This window comes from Ammospiza caudacuta, chromosome 2, assembly GCF_027887145.1.
Source record: "Ammospiza caudacuta isolate bAmmCau1 chromosome 2, bAmmCau1.pri, whole genome shotgun sequence".
NCBI classification, from domain to species: Eukaryota; Metazoa; Chordata; class Aves; order Passeriformes; family Passerellidae; genus Ammospiza; species Ammospiza caudacuta.
The window spans coordinates 16,247,048-16,267,653 of NC_080594.1; the positions used below are offsets into that span (position 1 = coordinate 16,247,048).

General features: G+C 48.6%; 1 protein-coding gene across 1 annotated transcript in view; it reads left to right on the plus strand.

Annotated features, from left to right (window-relative positions):
- Window positions 1-20,606, plus strand: part of CLPB (ClpB family mitochondrial disaggregase) — a 72,968-nt gene that overhangs the window by 34,462 nt on the left and 17,900 nt on the right. Inside the window, exons 6-7 of the mRNA XM_058799882.1 lie at window positions 11,054-11,151; window positions 17,126-17,240. Of these exons, the coding sequence (XP_058655865.1) occupies window positions 11,054-11,151; window positions 17,126-17,240 (213 nt within the window). The remainder of the gene's footprint in view (window positions 1-11,053; window positions 11,152-17,125; window positions 17,241-20,606) is intronic.

The following is a 20,606-nucleotide window of genomic DNA, read 5'->3' on the forward strand; positions in this document are numbered from 1 at the left end:
CATATTATCAGTTGATTGAAAGTACTAGGGCAGCTCCTTGGTTACCCTAAGTACAGGTAAAAGATGGGTGTGAATAACTGAAGTTGGCACTAAAGAATTTTTCCATCCTGAATAAATCATTGTAAGGAGTAAGTCCACCTTATTTCTCCAGTTGTGCCCTGCTTAGCTCTCCAAGTACTCTTCCAATCCAGGCCTCACTGCACAGAGGCAACTGTTCTTTATGTTCCAGAGATATTTCTGTGTCTGTCCTGGAGCCACTGCCATCCCTGTGAATGGCCCTTTCTCTGCTTGGTGCCCACAGAGAGTTCTTTGTTAGTAGCAAAGTGTCTCAGCTTGAAAGAACTCCCTTGGATCTCAGGAAAAAAAAGCATTTAACAATCTGTGGGACTGTGTTTGTTTGGGTACAAATGGAAGGATTGTGTGAAATCAAAGTAAAAATTCAGAATTTAGCCAGAAGATGTGATGCTCACTCATCACTGTTCCATTCTTAGTCCAGCCCCACAGAAATCCTTCTGGATCCTGCTCAAGAGCCTCAGAGTTCATTTCCAAGCGGAAATCCTTGTCTTGTAGAGCATGTCCCAGTGCTCAGATCCTGGAGACAGCAAGCCACCAGTGGGAATCTCCATTTGGCAGTGGTGACATTCCCATTGGAGCTCCTCCCAAGGTTGAGTTCACAGTGTTCCTCAGATTAATAATCAGCATCCACAATACCCACTTACCCTTTGCAGTCATGGTTTAGGGTGCAGATTTATGAGGATTATTTGCTAAATGTAATAAACTTCACCTTTCTGTCAGGTGGACTCTGAGCTGCTGGGGTGACAGCAGACCCTCCCCTGCCCTTTCAGCCAGTTTTGGGTGCTGGAATTGGATTTCCTGATGAGTGCATGATAGGAGGATTTCAGGGCATTCACTGGAGGCGTTCCCCTCCTCCCAAAGCAGGGCATCCCTGCCTCCTGGTCAGTGTAATCTGGGATGAATACATGGCCAAGGGTCTTGGTGTGGAGATCGAGCCCCGTTCAGCCCTTTGTGAGGGTAATGCCCCTGTGCTGCCATTGACATCACACACACAGGGTGGCTCCTGGTTGCTGACATGGAACAGGCTCCCCTTGATCCCTCCCTACACCTGCTTTTACTAACTCTCTATTTACTCTAACTTCTCTGGCTGGTGTTCTGCCCTGGGGCCAAAGCCATTAACTGCCCAGCCCCTCTCTGCTCCAGCCACTTCCCGACCCCCCTGTTGTTTTTAAGGGAAGCCCCCTGCACTTGCCCCTCACCCCACATCCCTGGCCTTTTGTGGCCCATTCAGTGACTCGCTTGACCCCTCCAGGACCTTACAGCCCTTTGGTCAGCATGTGTGTGCCCAGCAGACCGCGAGATGAAGTGGCAGCTCTGTTGTCCTTTCGGGCAGTTGTTGGTGACATTTCACAGTCCCCTGACCTGAGGCGACACCGTAAATGTCGGTGTTTGGGGAAGGGGTGGGTGAGCGCTCCCATCCGCACCGTGCACCAGTTGCTACTGCAGGCACAATTGATTCCAGGGACTTTGTGTTTAGCTCAGAGGAAGGCAGGCAGGGTCACCAGCTTGCTGGTGACAGAAATCCCCTTGTTTTAGAGGGAGCTTTTATTATGTCAGTATTTAAGTGATATAGCAGTATTAAAAGGTGCAGCTTTCCGGCAATGGTGTAACCCTGCCGTGGAGCATAGCCAACATCAACCTCCCTTCTACAAACAGTTCTGCTCCAGAATCTGTTGCTGAAATGCAGGGAGGCACTGATTCATGTGTCCAGAGTCATGGAGATTGTTCAAGGGCTGGAGCCCCTCTGATCTAGAGACAGGCTGGGAGAGCTGGGGTTGTTCACCTTGGAGAACAGAAGGCTCCAGGAAAACCTTAGAGCACCTGCCAGTACCTAAAGAGGCTCCAAAATAGCTGGAGAGGGACTCTTTATAAGTACATGGAGTCACAGGACAAGTCAGGGCTCCCCACTGACAGAGGGCAGCATTAGATGGGATATTGGGAAGAAATTCTTCCCTGTGAGGGTGGTGAGGCCCTGGCACAGGTTGCCCAGAGCAGCTGTGGCTGCCCCATCCCTGGGACTATTCCAGGCCAGGTTGGGTAAGTCTGGGAGCAACCAGGTCTTGTGGAAGGTGTCTCTGCCCATGGCAGGGTGATTGATATGAGGTGGGCTTTAAGGTCTGTTCAGCCCAAACAATGTTGTGATTCTGTGATTCAGAGCTAGGGACAGCACTGCTGCTGCTCAGGGATTTGCCCTGCAGGTAAATGACCCTTCTCCCAATATGAGAAACTGTTCCCTTTTCACAGCCTTGTACTGGGAAGAGTTGTCATAGCTGTGGTAACCTTTCAGTAAATTAAAGTTACACTAGACAGAGCACAGAAGAAGATGCTGCAGGAACTGTCTTAGGTTGGAGCTTACAAAATGTAAAATCAGAATATTGTGAGCACTTGCTTATGTATACCCCTGAGAAACCAGGCACAGGAATAAGCGTAGAAGCAAGGTTCCCCTGGTGTGTAGCAGCTCACTGCCATTTTTCTAGGATCTCAAAATTAATTTCCAAGAACTTTTCCAAGGTGTGTTTGGTGTGTGTGTGTGTGTGTGTGTGTGTGTGTCTCCACGCAGCAAGGGGTTGTCTGAACTGTCATCTGCTGATGTGTGGAAGCGTTGTTTCTGCATGGTCGTGTGGCAGTGCACTACTCTGTGCTGCACATAGGTGGGTAGGGGCTTGTATTTCCAACCCTTGCCTAAAAACAGAGCAGTTCCTTCCTTCAGAGATTGACCCATGCCAGTTCCTGGGACTTCCCTCTCTCTATCCCCACTGCAGAAAGCAACACCTGCCCTTCTGCCAAACCTGAGCAGGCTCCATATGTCCCCCATTCTCTCCTGTGCTCTCCTCATCCCTGACTGCCCTGCTTTCTATTTCCCATCTTCAGGAATCATCCCCTCTGCTCCCAGCTCCTCCTAGAGTCAGCACACAGGCTGACCAGGCTGTTACTGCATTGGAAATGCCTCCTGCAGTACATCCACAGGGGATCACATGAGCACAAAATGGTTTGGGTTGTAAGGGACCTTAAAGATCTTCTCATTCCACCCCACTGCCATGGGCAGGGACACCTTCCATTAATTCAGATTGCTCCAACCCCATCCAACCTAGCCTTGAACATTTCCAGGGATGGGGCAGCCACAGTTTCTCTGGGCAACCTGTGCCAGGGCCTCACCAGCCTCACATGGAAGAATTTCTTCCCAATACCTGATCTAACCCTGCCCTCTGTCCATGGGAAGCCATTCCCCCTTGTCCTGTCACTCCTTGCCCTTGTCCAAAAGTCCTCTTCAGCAATCTTGGAGTCTCTCATCTCTAATTAGATGTGAAAGAGAGAGAGGAAGAAATGAACATACATTTGTGAAAACATTTTAGCTGAAGCTGCAATAAGCTGGTCTGCTGAACTTGATTTGTTAGTAAATTTAGCCCAGTGCATTTGTTCATAATGTTGTGCACTCATCTCCTCAGTCCAATGTAATTGCAGATCTTGTGAGTAGGGTAAGTGATGGGTAAACAGATTATGGAGCCAGCATTGCAAGGGATGGGCTTTGGCCATCAGAAAGCAAAAGTGCTTATGGTATTCTCTGGAAAAATCAGGTTCTAATTAATTGGGTTTTTTCTAACCCAATTAATTTCTTATTAACTACTACTTAATAGGTCTTGGAGTGTTTTCTGTTGCATCCCAGATTAAAAGGGTCCATTCTTCCAGAGGGAGAGTAAAGGATATCCCTAGAGAGTAGGCTCTCAGGTCCCCAGCAGCCACTTCCAGAGAGGAGAGAGCTTTGGTTTTAACACATCCAGAGAAAGTAACATTGTGGTTTTGCTGCGGTCAGCAGTTACCACAGTAAAAAAGAGCTCAGGGCAGAACTCCTCCCTCTCTACAACTCCCTGAAAGGAGGGTGGAGTCAGGTGGTGGTCAGGCTCTTCTCCCAGGTAACAAGCAACAGGATTAGAGGAAACTGCCTCGAGTTGTGCCAGGGGAGGTTTAGTTTGGATATAGGGAAAATTTCTTCTCCAAAAGGGTTGTTCAGGCTTGGCACAGGCTGCCCAGAGCAGTGTTGGAGTCCCCATCCATGGAGGGATTTAAAGGCCTTGTGGGTGTGGCACTTGGGGACATGGGTTGTTGCTGAGGGAGTGGTTGGACTTGATGGTCTGGCAAGGCTTTTCCAACCCAGAAAATTCCATTAAACTCTATGACAGACTCTGTAAACCACGCTGTGCAGAGTAAGGCTCTCCACAACCTGTGTGGCTTCCTCCTGTTTTTCCTTTAGAGTGGCTGGGACAAGGTTTAGCTTACAATCAGGTCAGATCATACAAATGCAGCCTCTGTGGGTGCAGCTGTCCCAGGAATGCACGTCCCAGTGGCTGCCTGGGCCCTTTTTGGTGAGTCACAGGCGTGGTAGCTGTCCTGGGTGGTCTGTGGTGGAGGTTTGCTGCCCTGACCAGCTGTCATGCCAGAGTGCCTGACATCTCTCTCCCTCTCCATGCTCATATTTACAAGGGAATGGGATAAATTCCGTATTGATTCCTTCTGTTGCACTGTAAATTTTGCAAAAGATGATTAAATAGTGCAATAGCATCTGCGAGTGCCGAGGCTCAATATGTTCTGGGCCGGCGTATCGATCCTTCGTCTGACCGCAGCCAGTTCCACTCCCTGCCATGCCAGACCAGTAATTAAAATCCTATGAAACTGGGATTTAGAAACCAATCATATCCCAGCATCGAGGCATCCAGCATCCCACTGTGGTGAGAGCAATATGAGTCCAAAGTGCCAGCACATTTCTGTCTGTGTTGAAGCACTTAGGAATAGTTTTCCCTTAGGACAGGGGAGTAAACAGATCCCTCTTGAAGTGTTTCTGGGACAAACTTGACAGTGACAACATGTTTGGAATGATATTAGGAGCTCTGCACACATGGGTATATGGAGAAAGGGTGATGAATATATAGGAAGAGTATGATTTTGTAGTTTCCTCTCTCTTACCTTACAAAACAAGAGTCAGGTGGATTGTTTTCACATGCAGTTGTCAAGTAGGCATAGACCAAATTACACTCAGGCTCCAATAAAGCAAAAGTGAAAGGTGCACACATTTAAGACATTTATTAATCATTTCCATATTTCTTCTAGTTCAACTTTCCCATTTGCCATAGAATCAGAGAGCAGTTTTGGATTGAAAGTGACCTTCAGGCTCATGTTGTTACAAACCCTCACCATGGACAGGACACCTCTCAATAGATCAGGTTGCTCCAAGTTCTGTCCAGCCTGGCCTTGATCTTTATCACTTATGAAAACTCACTGTCTCAGGCTGACTTCCAGCTTCTCTTACGGCTCAGAGGTCCTAGCTTTCCTTCTTAAAGAAGGAGCTTCTTTTAAATCCTTTTTTACCTGTGGGTTTTTTACATTTAATTTGCCAGAGCAAACACTTCATTTGGATTTTCTTCATTCACCCTGGGTTTGGAAGAATGATGGTATGGTTTCTCCCTTTAGAAGAAGGCCCTAACTCTTCTTATGATAAGAACTTTAATAAATATCATGGGTTTCTTCAGTCTTTATATCCATGTTTCTGACAGTTACCTGCTGGTGGGCTGCTGCTTTATTTCAAGCAGGATCCATGTTTTCCCCTTGTAGTACAAAGCTCCTTGGCCATGGATTCTTTGCTGGATATTCTGGTGAGGAAGTTCGGCAAGAACGTGTCCCATTGCAGTGGGGTACTTAGGAGCTGAGGTTTGGAGAAAGCCTTTTGGTTTGTCCAAGGCTGAATTAAAGCTTGCACCTTGTCTTGGAAGCTTTTTGACTGCCAGAGCTCTTAGTCTCTGGTTTCCACCAGTTTAACAATTTATTGGTGTTTTGCTCTTTATCCTTGCAGTCCCTGAGCTAGTTTTCTGTGTGTTGCAGTGCCCTTCAGTGTCTCAGAGGGGTGACCTTCATGCTGTATTTTCCCTGTTTGGTCAGGGCATTTCATTCATTTAATCCTGTGTCGCTGGCTCATACTATTGCCTTTCTTACCTTCATTTTGTTTCCAGTCTTTAACAGCTGACCTCACCCTCCACCAGTGGGGCTCAGTCCTTACCTGCAGTCCAGTTTACATGCTGCTTCGACCAGTCTCCTCCTAAGCCTCTGTTCCAGCTTATACATCCTGGTCCTGAGACTATTGTGTCTGTCCAAGTACATAAAGATTTGTGTTCAGTCTGGTTCACAAGGTTTGGGAGCACTGGTTAAGCTGCCACCTCCAAGAGGACCTCTCCTTGCTGGTTGCTACCTGCCCTTGTCAGCATCTGACCTGCATCTCAGACCTCTGGGTCTCTGGGTGTCTGGGTATCTGCTTTTCCATGTAAAGTCTACCCCAGAAATCTCTAATTCTTAGTTAAGTCTAAATCCTTCCTTCACAGAATCACATCATGATTTGGAAGAGACCTCATCCAGTTCCAATCCCCTGCCATGGGCAGAAACACTTTCCACTAGAACAGGTTGCTCTAAGACCTTGTTTGCCCCTCTAGCTGGACAAATTTAGGTTGGAAAGGCTTCTTGTGTTTTGAGAGTGAGGCCAAGGACCAAGGGAGCACAGATCTTGTTCTCTGGAGCTCTGTGAGGGCTGCTGCCAGCCCAGGGCTGTGTGTTAGGCAGTACTTGATGTGGTGGAACTGGAGCTGGTGCAGGTGCAGTGTGTGTGCCCAGGTGGACCATGAGACCAAGGGGATCTTGGCTTGTGTCACCAATAGTGTGGCCAGCAGGACCAGGACAGTGACTGATCCCTGTACCAGGCACTGGTGAGGTCACACCTCAGATCTTGGGGTTAGCTTTGTGCCCCTTATGGGAAAAAATGGAGGTTCAGGTGTGACCTTCTCAGTCTCTGCTGTACTCAAAAAGAGGTTGTAGCCAGGTTCTCCCAGGCAACAAGTGACAGGACAAGAAGAAACGGCCTCAAGTTGCACCAGGGGAAGTTTAGGTTGAATATTAGAGGAAATTTCTTCCCTGAAAGTGTTGTCCAGCCCTGGCACAGGCTTCTCAGGGCAGTGGTGGAGTCCCCATCCCTGCAGGGACTTAACAGATGTGTAGTTGTTCCACATGGGGACATCCTGGTCTAGGGTGATGGCTGCTCACTGTGTCCACTTCCAGCACCCTCAGCAGCAACCACCATGGCTTTGGTACTTCCAGGCTCCTCTTTCTGAGATTTAGTGCCCTTCAACAGAAAAAAAGAGTTTATTTCCCACTCACTTTTGGGATATTGGATCCAGCAGAGTCTGCTGCAGGGAAAGGGATGCTCTCCAAGTCCCCTCAGTGTGCTGGAGCACAGGATGGGTCCAAGGCAGTGACCTAGGCAGAATGGGTGCTCACAGGGCCTGGTAAAAATCTTGAGGTACTCCTGGGTGCAGTGCCATGAGGAGCAGAGAGAAGTGCCTTCAAGGTTCATCCTTGTTGACTGTACCCAGACCTTGCCTGTACCTGTCCTGCCAGGGGCCAAGTGTGCTCAGACCCTCCACTCAGGACAAGCTCAGTGCTGGTTCTATATTGGAGAGAATAGCTTTATACTGGAGAAAATAGCTTTATGCTGGGGAGAATGGCATCCCTATTCATGGCAGGAGGGTTGGAAATAAATGGTCTTTATGGTCTCTTTGGACTCAAACCAATCAGCAATTCTGTGATTCTATGAATGGTTTTATAGTGGGGAAAATCAATTCAAACTTCTCCTCAGTTTTATACTGGGGAGAGTGGCTTTATGCAGTGGCTGTATTATGTAGGTGGGGATTTGTATCTACTCTGAAATAACAAGTGATAGATAGGACAAGAGGAAATGGCCTCAAGTTGTGCCAGGGGAGTTTTACATTGGTTATGGGGAAAATTCCTTCCCTTGAAGGGTTGTCCAGCCCTGGCACAGGCTGCCCAAAGCAGTGGTGGAGTCCCCATCCCTGAAAGGGATGGCCATGTAGTTGTGGCACTTGGGGACATGGGTTAGTGGTGGCCTTGGCTGTGCTGGGGCTATGGTTGGACTCAATGGTGTCAGAGGACTTTTCATACCTAAAATGTTCTGTGATTCTGTCCTTGTTGAATGGCTTTGTAGTGGGAGAATGGCTTTCCCTGACTTTGGTGACTGAAGCAGTGTAGTCTTCTGTGCCAGAGATTTGCACAAGCCCTCAGTTTCCACCTCCACCATATCGTACCTTCTGGACACCAGAGAAGGAAGATGGGAGACATTGAACATTTTGGCATCTTGTCTTTCCATAACACAGGTCACCACAGGCCACTGCTGCTGCCCAGTGGCATCAGACAGGGACTGTGTCATGCCACTTCTCTGTCCCCACACCCACTGCTGGGAACGGCTCAGGACCCAAACACTCAGCCAGAGACTGCCTGTGGGTATGCCCAGGAGGAGGAGGTTTCACACCATCTGGCTGGGCTGTGAAACAAGGTCCTCAAGGGTCCTTTCCTTGTCCCAGTAACTGGGGCTTTCTCAAGCTGTGATCTGTCCACTCTGCAGAGCAGTGTCATTCTCTGGTTGTCCGTGTGAGTCTCCAGTGCCACTGTGTGCCCTGTCCTGTCTATTGGAAGTGTGAACCTTGCTCTGGCAGCAGCAGGCTCAGATCTGCTAGTGTTCTGCTCTGACAGGATGGAGTGACAAGAGCAGAGTCTTGGGGCTGCCAAGGACAAGGGACCATCACTGGGATGTTTCTCCAGGTTCTGCCTGTGCCTTTTGGCATCCTCCTTTTCCCCCTGCCATTTCTCCCTCCTCCTGCCATCCCCATCTCTACACTGACAGCAGTGGGGGACCTAAGTACCAGTATCCGCTGCGTCGCCAGCTCTATTGACAGTTATCCAGAATCTGAAGGAATTCAAGACAAATTGTTAAGAGGATGGAGTTAATAAAATTTGAAAAATTGAGGCCTGTCACTCCACTAAACTTTTTTCGATCCCACTGACAGAAACATATTTCCCCAATGAGTGACCTTCTGCAGCTGCTGCAGCACCACAATGCAGGGCGGGTGCAGGGAGAGAACCCCCACGCTATTTATCAAATATTATCAGCCAGGGCCTTCTAATATGAGCATGGAGGGTGGGAGGAGGCCACGGGCTCATACAGCCTGAGGTGCTGCCCAGGTGTCCATCTCCAGCTACAGACAGCGAGTGGGAGGTGACAAATTGCCTTCTATTAAGTCGCGGAAGGTTGACATCCCCTTGGATACTGCTGCAGCCTGTGGCACAGGGTGGGAGAGGGCAGGAGAGGAGGTGGGGATGCGGAGTGGGGTCAGCCAGGGCACTGACAGACCAGTGGCCACTTTTACCTTCTATTAGCAAGCCAAGTGATACTGTTATTTATGGCAGCATAATATTTTATTGCTGCCGGTACTCGAGGTTGGAATCGACCAGTTATAGGAGTCGGGTTCTATCAATTATTGCAGCAATTAGTCAAGTCGTCAAAGCCATTAACAGGGGGATTAGGCCAATATTGGAGAGCCATTATTGATAGATCCAGGGCAAAGCCAAACAAACCCTCCATCAGAAATGAAAGCACGCCTAGCCTCGAGTATGTCATCATTTGGAGAAGTCAGGAACGTGCCCCACTGGTCACTGACAGACCCAGGTGGGTTTTGTGGGGGGGTGGGGGGATCGTGGGAGCACTGTCTCTTTAATGTCTATGGAGCAGCCAGCCCCAGCAGTGTGTAATCTCACCTGTCTTGATCATGGTCTTTATTTGTGAAGACAAGGCTTGCCATAGAAATTAGTCCATGTCAAATGTTTATGGAGCACATTTTTCATTCTGTAAGCAAATATAGTTCCTTGATGCTAAAGCCTGGGAATGGCTAATCTCTGCGGCCCCGCTCCCACAGACTCCCCTTGCTTCATTCATCTGTTCTGATTGCTGCTTGCCCTTATTGAGCACTCCTGGTGCTTTACACTGTCTCATGGCACAGAAGCAGCTTGGTCTGCCTCTGCCAAGGTACTTGTCTCACTTCCATGTTTTCAGCAGGGTCATAGAATGATTCAGACTGGAAGGGACATCAGTGGAGTCATCTGGACCGACTCCCTTGCTCAAGCAGGAGCACATTGCACAGAATTGCAGTGGAAGGATTGGAATAGAAGTCATCCCAGACCTGCTGAGCACAGTTATGGGGTCTTCCTCCACCAGATTGCTTTCCAAGGCTTGATGACTAGTGGGAGGGTCAGTTTCAGCACCAGTTTGGGGAGTTTGGGACCAATTTGAAGGTTCATTCTCATAAACTCTAGCAGTTAGGAGCTGCTGTGGGGTCATGGAGTGCACCAGTGTTAGTGACAAGTCTCTGCCTTAGAGACAGCTCCTGAGATACTGAGAGTCAGAGATGAATCCTGAGACCTTGTTTGCCCCTCTGGCTATTGCCATTACCCCTGTCTCCTGATATCATTGAGTTTCCCTCCCTGTACTTCCCATCACTGCAACTGGACCAGTTAGACATGGAATTCTCTTCTGCAACCCAGTGTATCTAGGAGGGAGAGCTCTCTCCATGTGTGTGTGTTTCTGTGGGGTGCCCATCCAACTCAGTCTAGCTCAGTCTTTGGGGTTTGTTGTTTTTGGGGTCTTTTTAATTATACTGCAAGGAAGGGTGTGATTTTCCCCCAGAAATGTTCCAGGGGCTCAGTGGAGCAGCTGGTCCACAGGCAACAGCCAGCTCCAGCTTCAGCTGCAGCTGGCACAGGCAGCATATCCAATTGAAGCTGTAATGGTCCCATGTGGCTCCCACAGGACTGAGAGTGGGTGCTTTTGTGAGACTGTATTTCCTTCTGGTGACCATGTGCTCTCATCCCTGCACAGCAGCTCTTCACTGACAGGCCAGCTGTTAGCAGTGACAATCCCTTTTCTTCCTCCCTGGAGATCCATGCTTGTAACTGCTGCTTTTACATTCTGTCTTTCTGATCCAGACACCCTCCAGAGCAAAGGTTAGGAGGGGACACAGAGGGATGTGCTTCCTGCTCCTTCTTTCCCAAGACTGAACTCTGAGCTCCTGATCTTACTCATTTCTTGTGCTGTCAGGTGCCAACCCTCTGCAGAAGAATGAAATGGGACACACACCCCTGGATTACGCCCGTGAAGGGGAGGTCATGAACCTTCTGAGAGCATCAGAGGCAAAGGTGAGCCTGAGATTCTGGCCAGTTTGGGTTTCCTTTCCCACTACAAGAACAACTTCAAAGATGTCGTGTGAATGTGGCATGTGGGGACATGGGTTAGTGGTGGCCTTGGTAGTGCTGGGTGAGCAGCTGGATTTGATGATCTGAAAGCTCTTTTCCAACCCAAATCATTGTATGATTATATGATTTTAGGGTGCAAGCAATGGAAGGCCACCTTAGCACCCCTACAGCTCCATCCTTTTCCAAAAGAAGTCTGTAAAAATTAACAATTTAATGCATAAGGAAAAGCATCCACTTCTGTAGTATTTTAACTGTGGCTGTGCCCACCTCTTCCAAGTTACCATTTCTCACTCAGGAGTGACCTGCCCAGGACCAGTAATGCTGCTCTGTAACCCCTGGATGCAGTAAAATCCAGAGCCTGTTTTTACTGTATTTTCTGAAACTGTCTGTCGATCAGACTGGGCTGAGAATCAGAGTTCAGCTATGGCCGGGGATCCAGGTGTTCATGTGCACCAATCTAAGGTAGAAGGCACCCATTTCCATGGTGGGATCTCATGCCTTCAGCATCCATGTCCCATTTGCCATCATGGTTCCAGTAAAAATGCCAGGAATCAGTACATTTGTGGCAGTGGGCTACTAGATAATGAGGGATCTGCAGCTAGATCTCAGGGATTTAAAATTCCTGGGCAGAGGCCTTGTTCAGTGAATTATGGTAGGAGAGGCCATCACAGCAGTGGCTGCCTCATCCCTGGAAGTGTTCAAGGCCAGATTGGATGGGGTTTGGAGCAACCTGGTCTAGTAGAAGGTGTCTCTGCCCATGGGAGGGGTTGGAACTGGGTGAGTTTAAGGATCACTTCCAACCCAACCCCTTCTGTGATGCCTTGTGAGCATCATCTTTCCAAGCAGCACAGATCAGCTGGGGCAGGGCACTCCCAGATAAGGGGCATTCCCTTGTCACCAGACCACAAGAGCAGGAACTGAGGCACAAGGGGACCAAGTTTGTTCCTGGCTGCAAAGTTCCTCTGACATTGTGTACCTCAGTGTTTGTTTTATGGGTTTGGAATTTAAACTTGCATGCTATAAACCTGAGGCTAAGAACTTACCACAAGTGGAGGATGAAGGTAATTAAAACTGTGTCAATTAGTGCACTGAGGAGGTATTACCATGAAATAAACCTGCCAGGTGTCAACTGCTGCATTGTCTGTGCTCTCCTCTTAAAGTCAGCACTCAGGCAGGAGTTCAAAACCACATTCCCCTGTGCTAAATAAACCTCTGTCCTTAGTAGGGACAGACTGATCTTTCCTCTGGGGCTCTCTGTATTCCTTCCTGGCAAAGGAAATGCTGCCATGGCTGTCCTCTCTGGTCCTGATGGCTGCTTTTGTAGCCAGTATGTGGTCACTGTGGCAGCTCTGAGAGGTTTTCATAAAATCATGAAGGAAGAAACCTTAAAGTTCATCTCATTCCACTCCACTGCCATGGGCAGGGATACCTTCACTAGACTTGGCTGCTCCAAGCCCCATCCAATGTGGCCTTGAACACTTCCAGGCATGGAACAGCCGCAGCTTCTATAGGCAATCTGTGTCAGGGCCTCACCATCCTCACAGAGAAGAATTTCTTCCCAATATCCTATCTAATCCTGCCCTCTGTCTTCCAGGAGAAACCATTCCACTTTGTCCTATCCCTCCACACCCTTATTCAGTCACTCTCCAACTCTCTTGGGGCCCTTTAGGCCCTGGCAGGGGCTCTAAAGTCTCCCTGGAGCCTGCCCTTCTCTGGGTATGCACCCCTAGCTCTCAGCCTGTCTCCAGAGCAGAGGTGATCCAGCCCTTGGAGTACCTCCATGTTCATCAGCTTCATTATCCATTATCCCTCCAGCATCCCTCCCAAGCATGGCTGCATTTATGAGAAAACACTCCAAGGGAAGAGGCTCATGAGCACAGCACCAGCAGAACCAAACCTTGGCATAAAACCTACAAAGAGTGACAGTGTCTTTCACTTTATAGGAAAAAGAATTTGAAATACTAAAGGAAAACAGGATTTAAACTGATCAGCCCAGATGATGTCAGGGACATGTGCTAAGCTGTGATAGCTTTGTGGAGGTCTGGAGAGGGGTTCTTCCATAGGACGGGCCAAACAAATCTTGAGGTAATTCTTGTGGGTTTAAGAGAGGTTAAAATGAGCTTTCACTGCTCCAAACTCCACATAGAAGGTTGTGGCCAGATTAACCAACAGCCAGCTTTTAAATAACCAAGAGAGACATTTTTCTCATGAAATGTGCTTAAACCAGCAACCTGAGGATGTTCAGGATGGAAAAAGAAGCACATGAGTCACAGCTGGAGGCTTGTTTTCTTGGAAAGGCCTATCAAAGGGGATGACTAGGATTAAGTGAGCACCAGCTTCTGGTCAGGAGGTCTCACACTGCTGCTTCCAGAAGGGAAAGGGCAACTCTATGCTCTTCCTAGCTGAAATAGTCCTTAAAAATCCTTCATCAGACTCTGATGAAGACAGGGGAGGTCACCAGATTGGTCTGATAGGGTGCAAAGAGGATCTGAATGGCAAAGACAGACTTGCAAGAGCCAAGCTCAGTCCAGGCACTGCTATCCCTCTAGGGACAGAGGAAAGACACCATTTTCAAGTGTTTTTCCTCCCTTTTAGTCATAGATACAGAAGTGCTTATTTTAGTTTCTTCAGTTCTTCAGACTGTTTAGCACTGGAAACCAACTGAGGAGTCCTCAACACTAGGCAAGTGTGGTCTAAGCTCAGGAAAAGCACACACAGAGTTCTGGTTTGTTTTTTTTGTTTGTTTTTTTTTTTTTTTAAAGAATAAAGGAAATCAAAATAAATTAAAAATACATATGAAAACTCCTTGTTATTCTGTCACAAGGATATGTAAATAAAATCTATGGGATATGTCCATCCCATAATAGTTCTGTCTATTCATTCTCTAGCAGTGATTAAAATGAGCAATAAATTCTCAAAGACTCTCAGTGGAATGTGGCTGCTGGGGAGGATGAAACCCCGGGAGCACCAGTTTCCCCCCAGCTGAATATTCATCACAGGCTGGCTTGGCAGTCTGCTGGTTTATATACAAGTACAATCATCTTCCTCAGGAACAGCTCCAGAGATATATTTCCTTTCTCTCCTTCAACTATTACTTAAGCATAAAAACCAAGGCAAGTTTCAAACTGTTCAGGGCAGGTTTCCTTATTGGTGCTGGGCTCAAGAGAGCATTTACCCCAGCAGATAATTCTACCCCTCCTGCTCTTGAAGAGTTCAGTTATTTTATTCTCCACTTTTCTTGCTTAAAACAACATGTACTGGCAGTCCAAAAGCCCCCTGTGTCCTGGGCTGATCCCACAGCATGGGCAGCAGGTGAGTGGGGATTTTGCCCCTCTGCTCCACTCAGGTGAGATCCCACCTGCAGAGCTGCCTCCAGCTCTGGGATCCAACATCAGAAGGACGTGGAGCTGCTGGAGCAAATCCAGAGGAGGCCACAGAGATGCTCTGAGGGCTGGAGCCCCTCTGCTCTGGAGACAGGCTGGGAGAACTGGGGGTATTCAGCCTGGAGAGAAGTTCCAGGGAGACCTTAGACCTCCTGCCAGTCCCTAAAGGGGCTGCAAGAGAGCTGGAGAGGGACTTTGGACAGGGACCTGGGGAGACAGGACAAGGGGGAATGGTTTCACACTGCCGGAGGGCAGGGTTAGATGGCACATTGGGACGAAATTCTTCCCTGTGAGGGTGATGAGGCTCTTGACACAGATTGTGCAGAGAAGCTGTGGCTGCCCCATTCCTGGAAGTGTTCAAGGCCAGGTTGGATGGGGCTTGGAGCAACCAGGTCTAAGTGGAAGGTGTCCCTGCCCATGGCAAAGGGGTTGGAATGGGATGGTCTGTAAGGTTTCTTAAAATCATCCTTCTGTGACTCCATGACTGCCATGCCCACCCCAGTAATAGGCAGACAACTGTTATCACCTGCCAAAGCACAGACTGAGTCCTTCTCTTTTTAAAAATTAAGATTTCTGATCTTTTGGCCTTGCATCAGGAGAACTTCTTAACCCAGTTGAGTGCAGAAGTCTGGTTGCCTCCAACATGAGAGCAGAGCAGTGCTCCCTGCATGGCTCTCCAAGCAGGTAGCGCCACTGTGCTCCACTTAAGTGCTGATACTGAGCCAGGCAGGGGTCATCAGGACAAGGGAAGATCAGCTGCCAGAGGGTGGGGACACAATGCCCACCAACACCATTGCACACCACAAAGTGAGAAGGTGGGAACAGCTGGATGTGTATGGAGAGGGGAGCAGATGAGAGAGAAGTTTGTGTCTTATGTAAAGTCCAGAATTAGTGGGGCTTTTTCTTGGAGGTTCTGTCACCAATGCATCTAAAATATGTTTTTCTTGCTGGGTTTTCTTGTCCCAGTGTTCCCTGTACAGTGCAAGCTAAGGCAGATGCTCAGGATGCTCCAGGCCAGCTGCATGACCCAGCCAGGAGCTGTGTTATCACTTCTGGCCCACTGAGTAGCTGCCATGAGTGCAGGGCTCTCCAGATCAGCTCCTGAGCAGAAAATGGTACTTGTGCACAGGACTTGTACTGTGTCAGCTCTCCAAGGACAGAGGGAGAGGGCATTGCAGAGGATGGGTATCCCTTCCTTCTCTTCCTGCACATCTTACCCACTCTCCATAAACCCATGGGAATTGTTGGGTGTCCTAACATCACTGATCACATTCCTGCATCTTCCAAAAGGCCAGAGAGGAGGGAGAGAGAGAGAAAAGATTTGTCAGGATCCTACAGACAGACATATGGTGAGGTCGTACCCAGTGCCGGGGGGATCAGCACAGGCAGGATGTCTGTCCCAGAGCTGCTCCACTGGGATCTGCAGGGAAGTTATTGCTCTGTGTGAGGATCAGGGCTCATGGCATCTCTGTTACACGTGAGACTGATAGCACTGGCCAAAATTGGATTGTTCACTATTTATTATTTTTTAACTTCTGTCAGAATCGCTGCTAGCCCAGGAGATGTCAGCAGCCTGGCTGGGGGTTACCCACTCCAGCTCCAGCAGCTGGATCCTGCTGCAGCTTTGGCACCTGCCTTCTGGCTTTGCTGAGGGTGTTTCCCCTTAGTGAGATGGATTCAATGACAGGGACTGTTCTGTGGGTGCAGTTACTCACTTGGCAAACCCCATGGGATCTTTATGTTCTGTCTTATCTGAGTCTGGCTTGCTCCATGCTCAGGTTGTGGCAAGAAGAGTGCTCAGCAGCCTTTCTAAAGATCTTAGAATCACAGGTTTTGGGTTGGAAGGGACTTTACAGCTCACCTAATTTCACCCCCTGCTGTGGGCAGGGTCACCTTTCACTAGACCAAGTTGATCCAGGCCCCATCCAACCTTGCCTTGGACACTGCCTGGGATGGTGCAGCCACAGCTGCTCTGGGAAATCTGTGCCAGAGCCTTACCACCCTCACAGGAAATAATTTCTTCCCAATATCCCATCTAATCCTCAATGGGAAGCCATTCCCCCTTGTCCTGTCACTCCATGCCCTTGTCCAAAGTCCCTCTTCAGCTCTCTTGGATGTAAGGCATAGTGATACTCTGCCATCCCTGCAGGATCTGGTTGGAGTCTTTGAACAGGAAATGATTGGAGGGTAGGAAGACAAATCTAGGTAGAGCAATCCCAAAATAAATAGCACCTAATGGTTAAGAGCTGTTGAGCAGTGCCATTGTTCCCTCTTTGTCACCAGTACAGAGGTAGCACAGGGTCTGGTTTCCCATCAGCAGAGCAGGATCCCTATTCCCACTCACCCCAACTTCCATTCCATGACAGATTCAGAAATTTCCTCTTGCTAGGGCTGGAGCATCCAGACCAAACTGCATGTGCCCTGGGGATGCTCTGGCTCCATGTCAGAGGGATCCCCATACAGGGCTCTGACATCTGTGTAGTGACCCAGTGCTCTGTCAAGTCTCTGATCCCTATGTTTTCTTCCCTCCACAGTTCCAGGAGGAGCAGCGCAGGAGGGAGGTGGAGGAGCGGCGGAGATTCCCACTGGAGCAGCGGCTGAAGGAGCACATCATTGGTCAGGAGAATGCCATAGCCACAGTGGGGGCAGGTAGGACCCTTCACACGCTGCCAGCTCTGCCCTCCACACCTGCTCCACAGGGGAGAAAGCTGTTGCCTCAAGCCTTGATCTGAGGCTGCCTCTGGGCAGCCTTGCAAGGTTGCTGGGGAATTCACAGTGGATGTCCCATCCATGGAAGTGTTTAAAGCTAGGTTGGATGGGACTTCAAGCAATATGGGAGGTGTCCCTGCCCATGGCAGAGAGTTGGAATGAGATGAGCTTCCTTCCAACACAAACCATTCTGTCATTCCATGTGATCAAGGCTCTGGCAATCTGGGCTGGGTTTGATTTGCCAGTCCAAAGCCTCTGGATCCTGTCAATAATTCCTGATCCATCCGTGCATCCCAGTTAATTCCTGAAAATGGGACAGCAAAATAAGAGCTGTTGAGGCCAGGGCAGAATCACAAGGAGCGTGCTGTCAGAAACACAAACCCTTTGCCTTTAGTTAACAAAGAGGAGCCCAGTGTGGGCTGGGAGCTGAGAAGGAGCCGGGAAGGAGCTGGGAAGGAGTCTACACTCCTGCAAAAACAACAGCCACCCTGTGTGTTCAGAGAACGGCTGTGCCTGGGGGCAGCAGCCCTGCTAATTGGGGAGCTGTGATTAATGGGCAGTGCCTGTTCCTGACACAGGTGGCGTTTCTGCGCATTAACGTCCTTGCCTTTATGGAGGTTTTTCTTATTGAATTATAGGGAATGTGCTTGATACCCCTACAGCCTCAGGATATTGGACCAAAAGGTAGTGGGAGACTCTCTGTCCTCTCCTCTCCCCCCTTCCCTTCTGTCCAGTTTTTCTTTTCATTTTCTTTTCTTTTTGTTTTCTGTCCAGAAGGATGAATTTTAAGACAGGACTTTCTCTCTCAAGCACTTCCTCTCTATCTTTGCTATTTATTTTGTGCCCAGCTGGTTTTCCTGCTGCTTTGTGGACCCTGCATCCCTCCACTCTGCTCTCACCGCTGCCATTTGCTGGTGAGCAGACCTGCCACACACCACATCTTCAGATCCACCAAGCCTGCCTGATATGTTTAATTTATAACTGGTGCCTTAATTGAATAATTGGATTTAATCCGTCACTCGGTGCATGATCCAAACAGTCTCCAGAGGGGCTTAGCCAGAATACAAAGGGAACGTGTGGTCTGGGGTTAGAAACACAAGGTCTGGAGCAATGGGGATAGAATGGAGTCACAGAATTATGGAATAATTTAGAAAAACCCTCTAAGATCACCAAGTCCAGCTGTTATCCCAGCAACCCTCTGCAAGGGGATGCACCCGGAATCAGCCACACGGCAGCCACAGCCCCAACACCATGGCATCACTGCCAGAGGGAAAATCCTTCCCCATTGCCTCCATAGGATATATCCAAGCCCTGCAGCACTCTTTTCTGATATGTGGAGCAGGACAGGACTGGGAGAAGGTGGATGATGGTTAACTGATTGTGACTGGGCATCTCCCAGCATGCAAGATTTCTCCTGGTGCCTGACTGGTTGATAGTGGGAGGCAGCTTGGCCACCCCCTCGACTGAACTGTAGATGTTCAGTTCATCTTAACAAAATCCCCATTAAATATTCCATCTCCTGACATCAGAAACAGGCAGGTCATTGCTGCCATCTCAGGAACTGCTGGGGTTCTCTAACTGGTACATACAAATGAGCAGCTAAAAGGCTTAGGGTTGTGTTTTTCAAACCTACCACTTCCCCTTTTCAGGGGGAATAAACCTTGAGGGTTGAAGCACTCTGTTCCAGCTCTTCCTGAAGTTGAATAAGAACCGAGGAAGGAAAAGTGTTGTTTATTTTTCAGGATTTTTGAAGAAAGGGTAGTGCACAAAAATCTATGTTTTAATGATAAAATCCCCAATTTTAGCAGCTATGATATTGAAAATCAGTCAGTGTTTCAAAACTGTAGGGAAATGGATAAGAAGGACTATCATCCTGCTCTGGTCCAAAGGAAACTGGGGTTATTTTGGACAATATAGGATCCTTTTATGAGGGCTGTTTTTTGGTGTGTGTTGCTGCCTGCAGGTCAGGTGAAACTTTGCAAGGACACAGCTTTGATCTAATTTGGGGTTCCATAAGCCTGAGCCACCAGCAGCAGGGCTGGAAGAGAGCTTCTTTGGGAATGCTGCAGACCCTGGAGCATCAGTGCAGTACCTGGATGGAAGCAGTGATCCCAGGATGGGTTTGGCCCCAGAGCCTTCGCCCTGCGGTACCCCAAACCCGGACAGGCTGAGGAGCCCCGCAGAATGAATTGATTTGATAAATGGACATTTATTACACTCACAAATTGGCTGAAACCAATTTCAGTCACATCAAGTGCTGATAACTGCTGGGGTATTGATTTGTGTAAAGTAATACAGTGAATTTATCAGTTCAATAGCGGGTTGAAGGGCCTCTTGGAGACACAGGGCTGCAGTCACACTGTTACAGATGGACGAAATAAAGCGAGAGCACGGCAGCAATGCCAGGAACAGCTCTGCAGAAGAAGGCCCCAGCGTCATCATCATCAGGCTCTTGTTTTGGACATTGGGGCTGAGTGTCATAATGAGATTTCAGCACAGCAGTGTGACCTCCCTCCTGGTATTTATTTATTTATTTATTTATTTATTTATTTATTTGTGCCAGGAGGAAGGAAGGGGGCAGCTTTCCCAGAGGCAGAGCATGGATTTCATGCTTGGGTGACAATGAAGAGCGGTCAGCGTGGCCAGCAGCTGCTTTGGCAGTGCAGACTCCAAGGAGAGGAGTGCTTCTGTGGCTTTCCTAGCTGAAATTTTCATCCTTGGAACTGGTACTGATGTTCTGCTTTGGCCCAGGATGGGGCTTCTGTTCCTACTGCTGAAGCTGAACACTGCACTGAACAGCCTCAGAGAGCCTCCTCCAGCCCCAGTGGTAGAACCTAGGGACTGGTGTCCCTTCCCTAGGGATATCCAGATTTTTTAAGTTTTTCCAAACTTCAAGAGTGCTGTGTGGTGGAATAGCTCATCATTTTCAGGCTGCTTGTAGAAAAGCATTTACACCTCTTCACTCTGTTGATCTGATTAAGCTGCTGACTAGTGAGGGTGGAACAGTTTGGCTTAGAAGAGTCCTTAAAGCCCATCTCATTCCAACCCCCTGACATGGACAGGGACACCTTCCATTAGACCAGGTCACTCTAAGCCCAGTTCCAGTCTGGCCGTCCAGGCACAACTTTTCTTGCCAACCTGTGCCAGTGCCTCACTAGCCTCATAGGAAAAAATTTCTTCCTAAATATGATGCTCGGCATCTTCTGACAGAGATCACGTGCTGAATCTAAGCTCTGACTTTATGGCAGTTTTTTAAGGGATGCTTTATATCCCTGGAGCTGCTTTGAGTATTTATCCATAAACTCT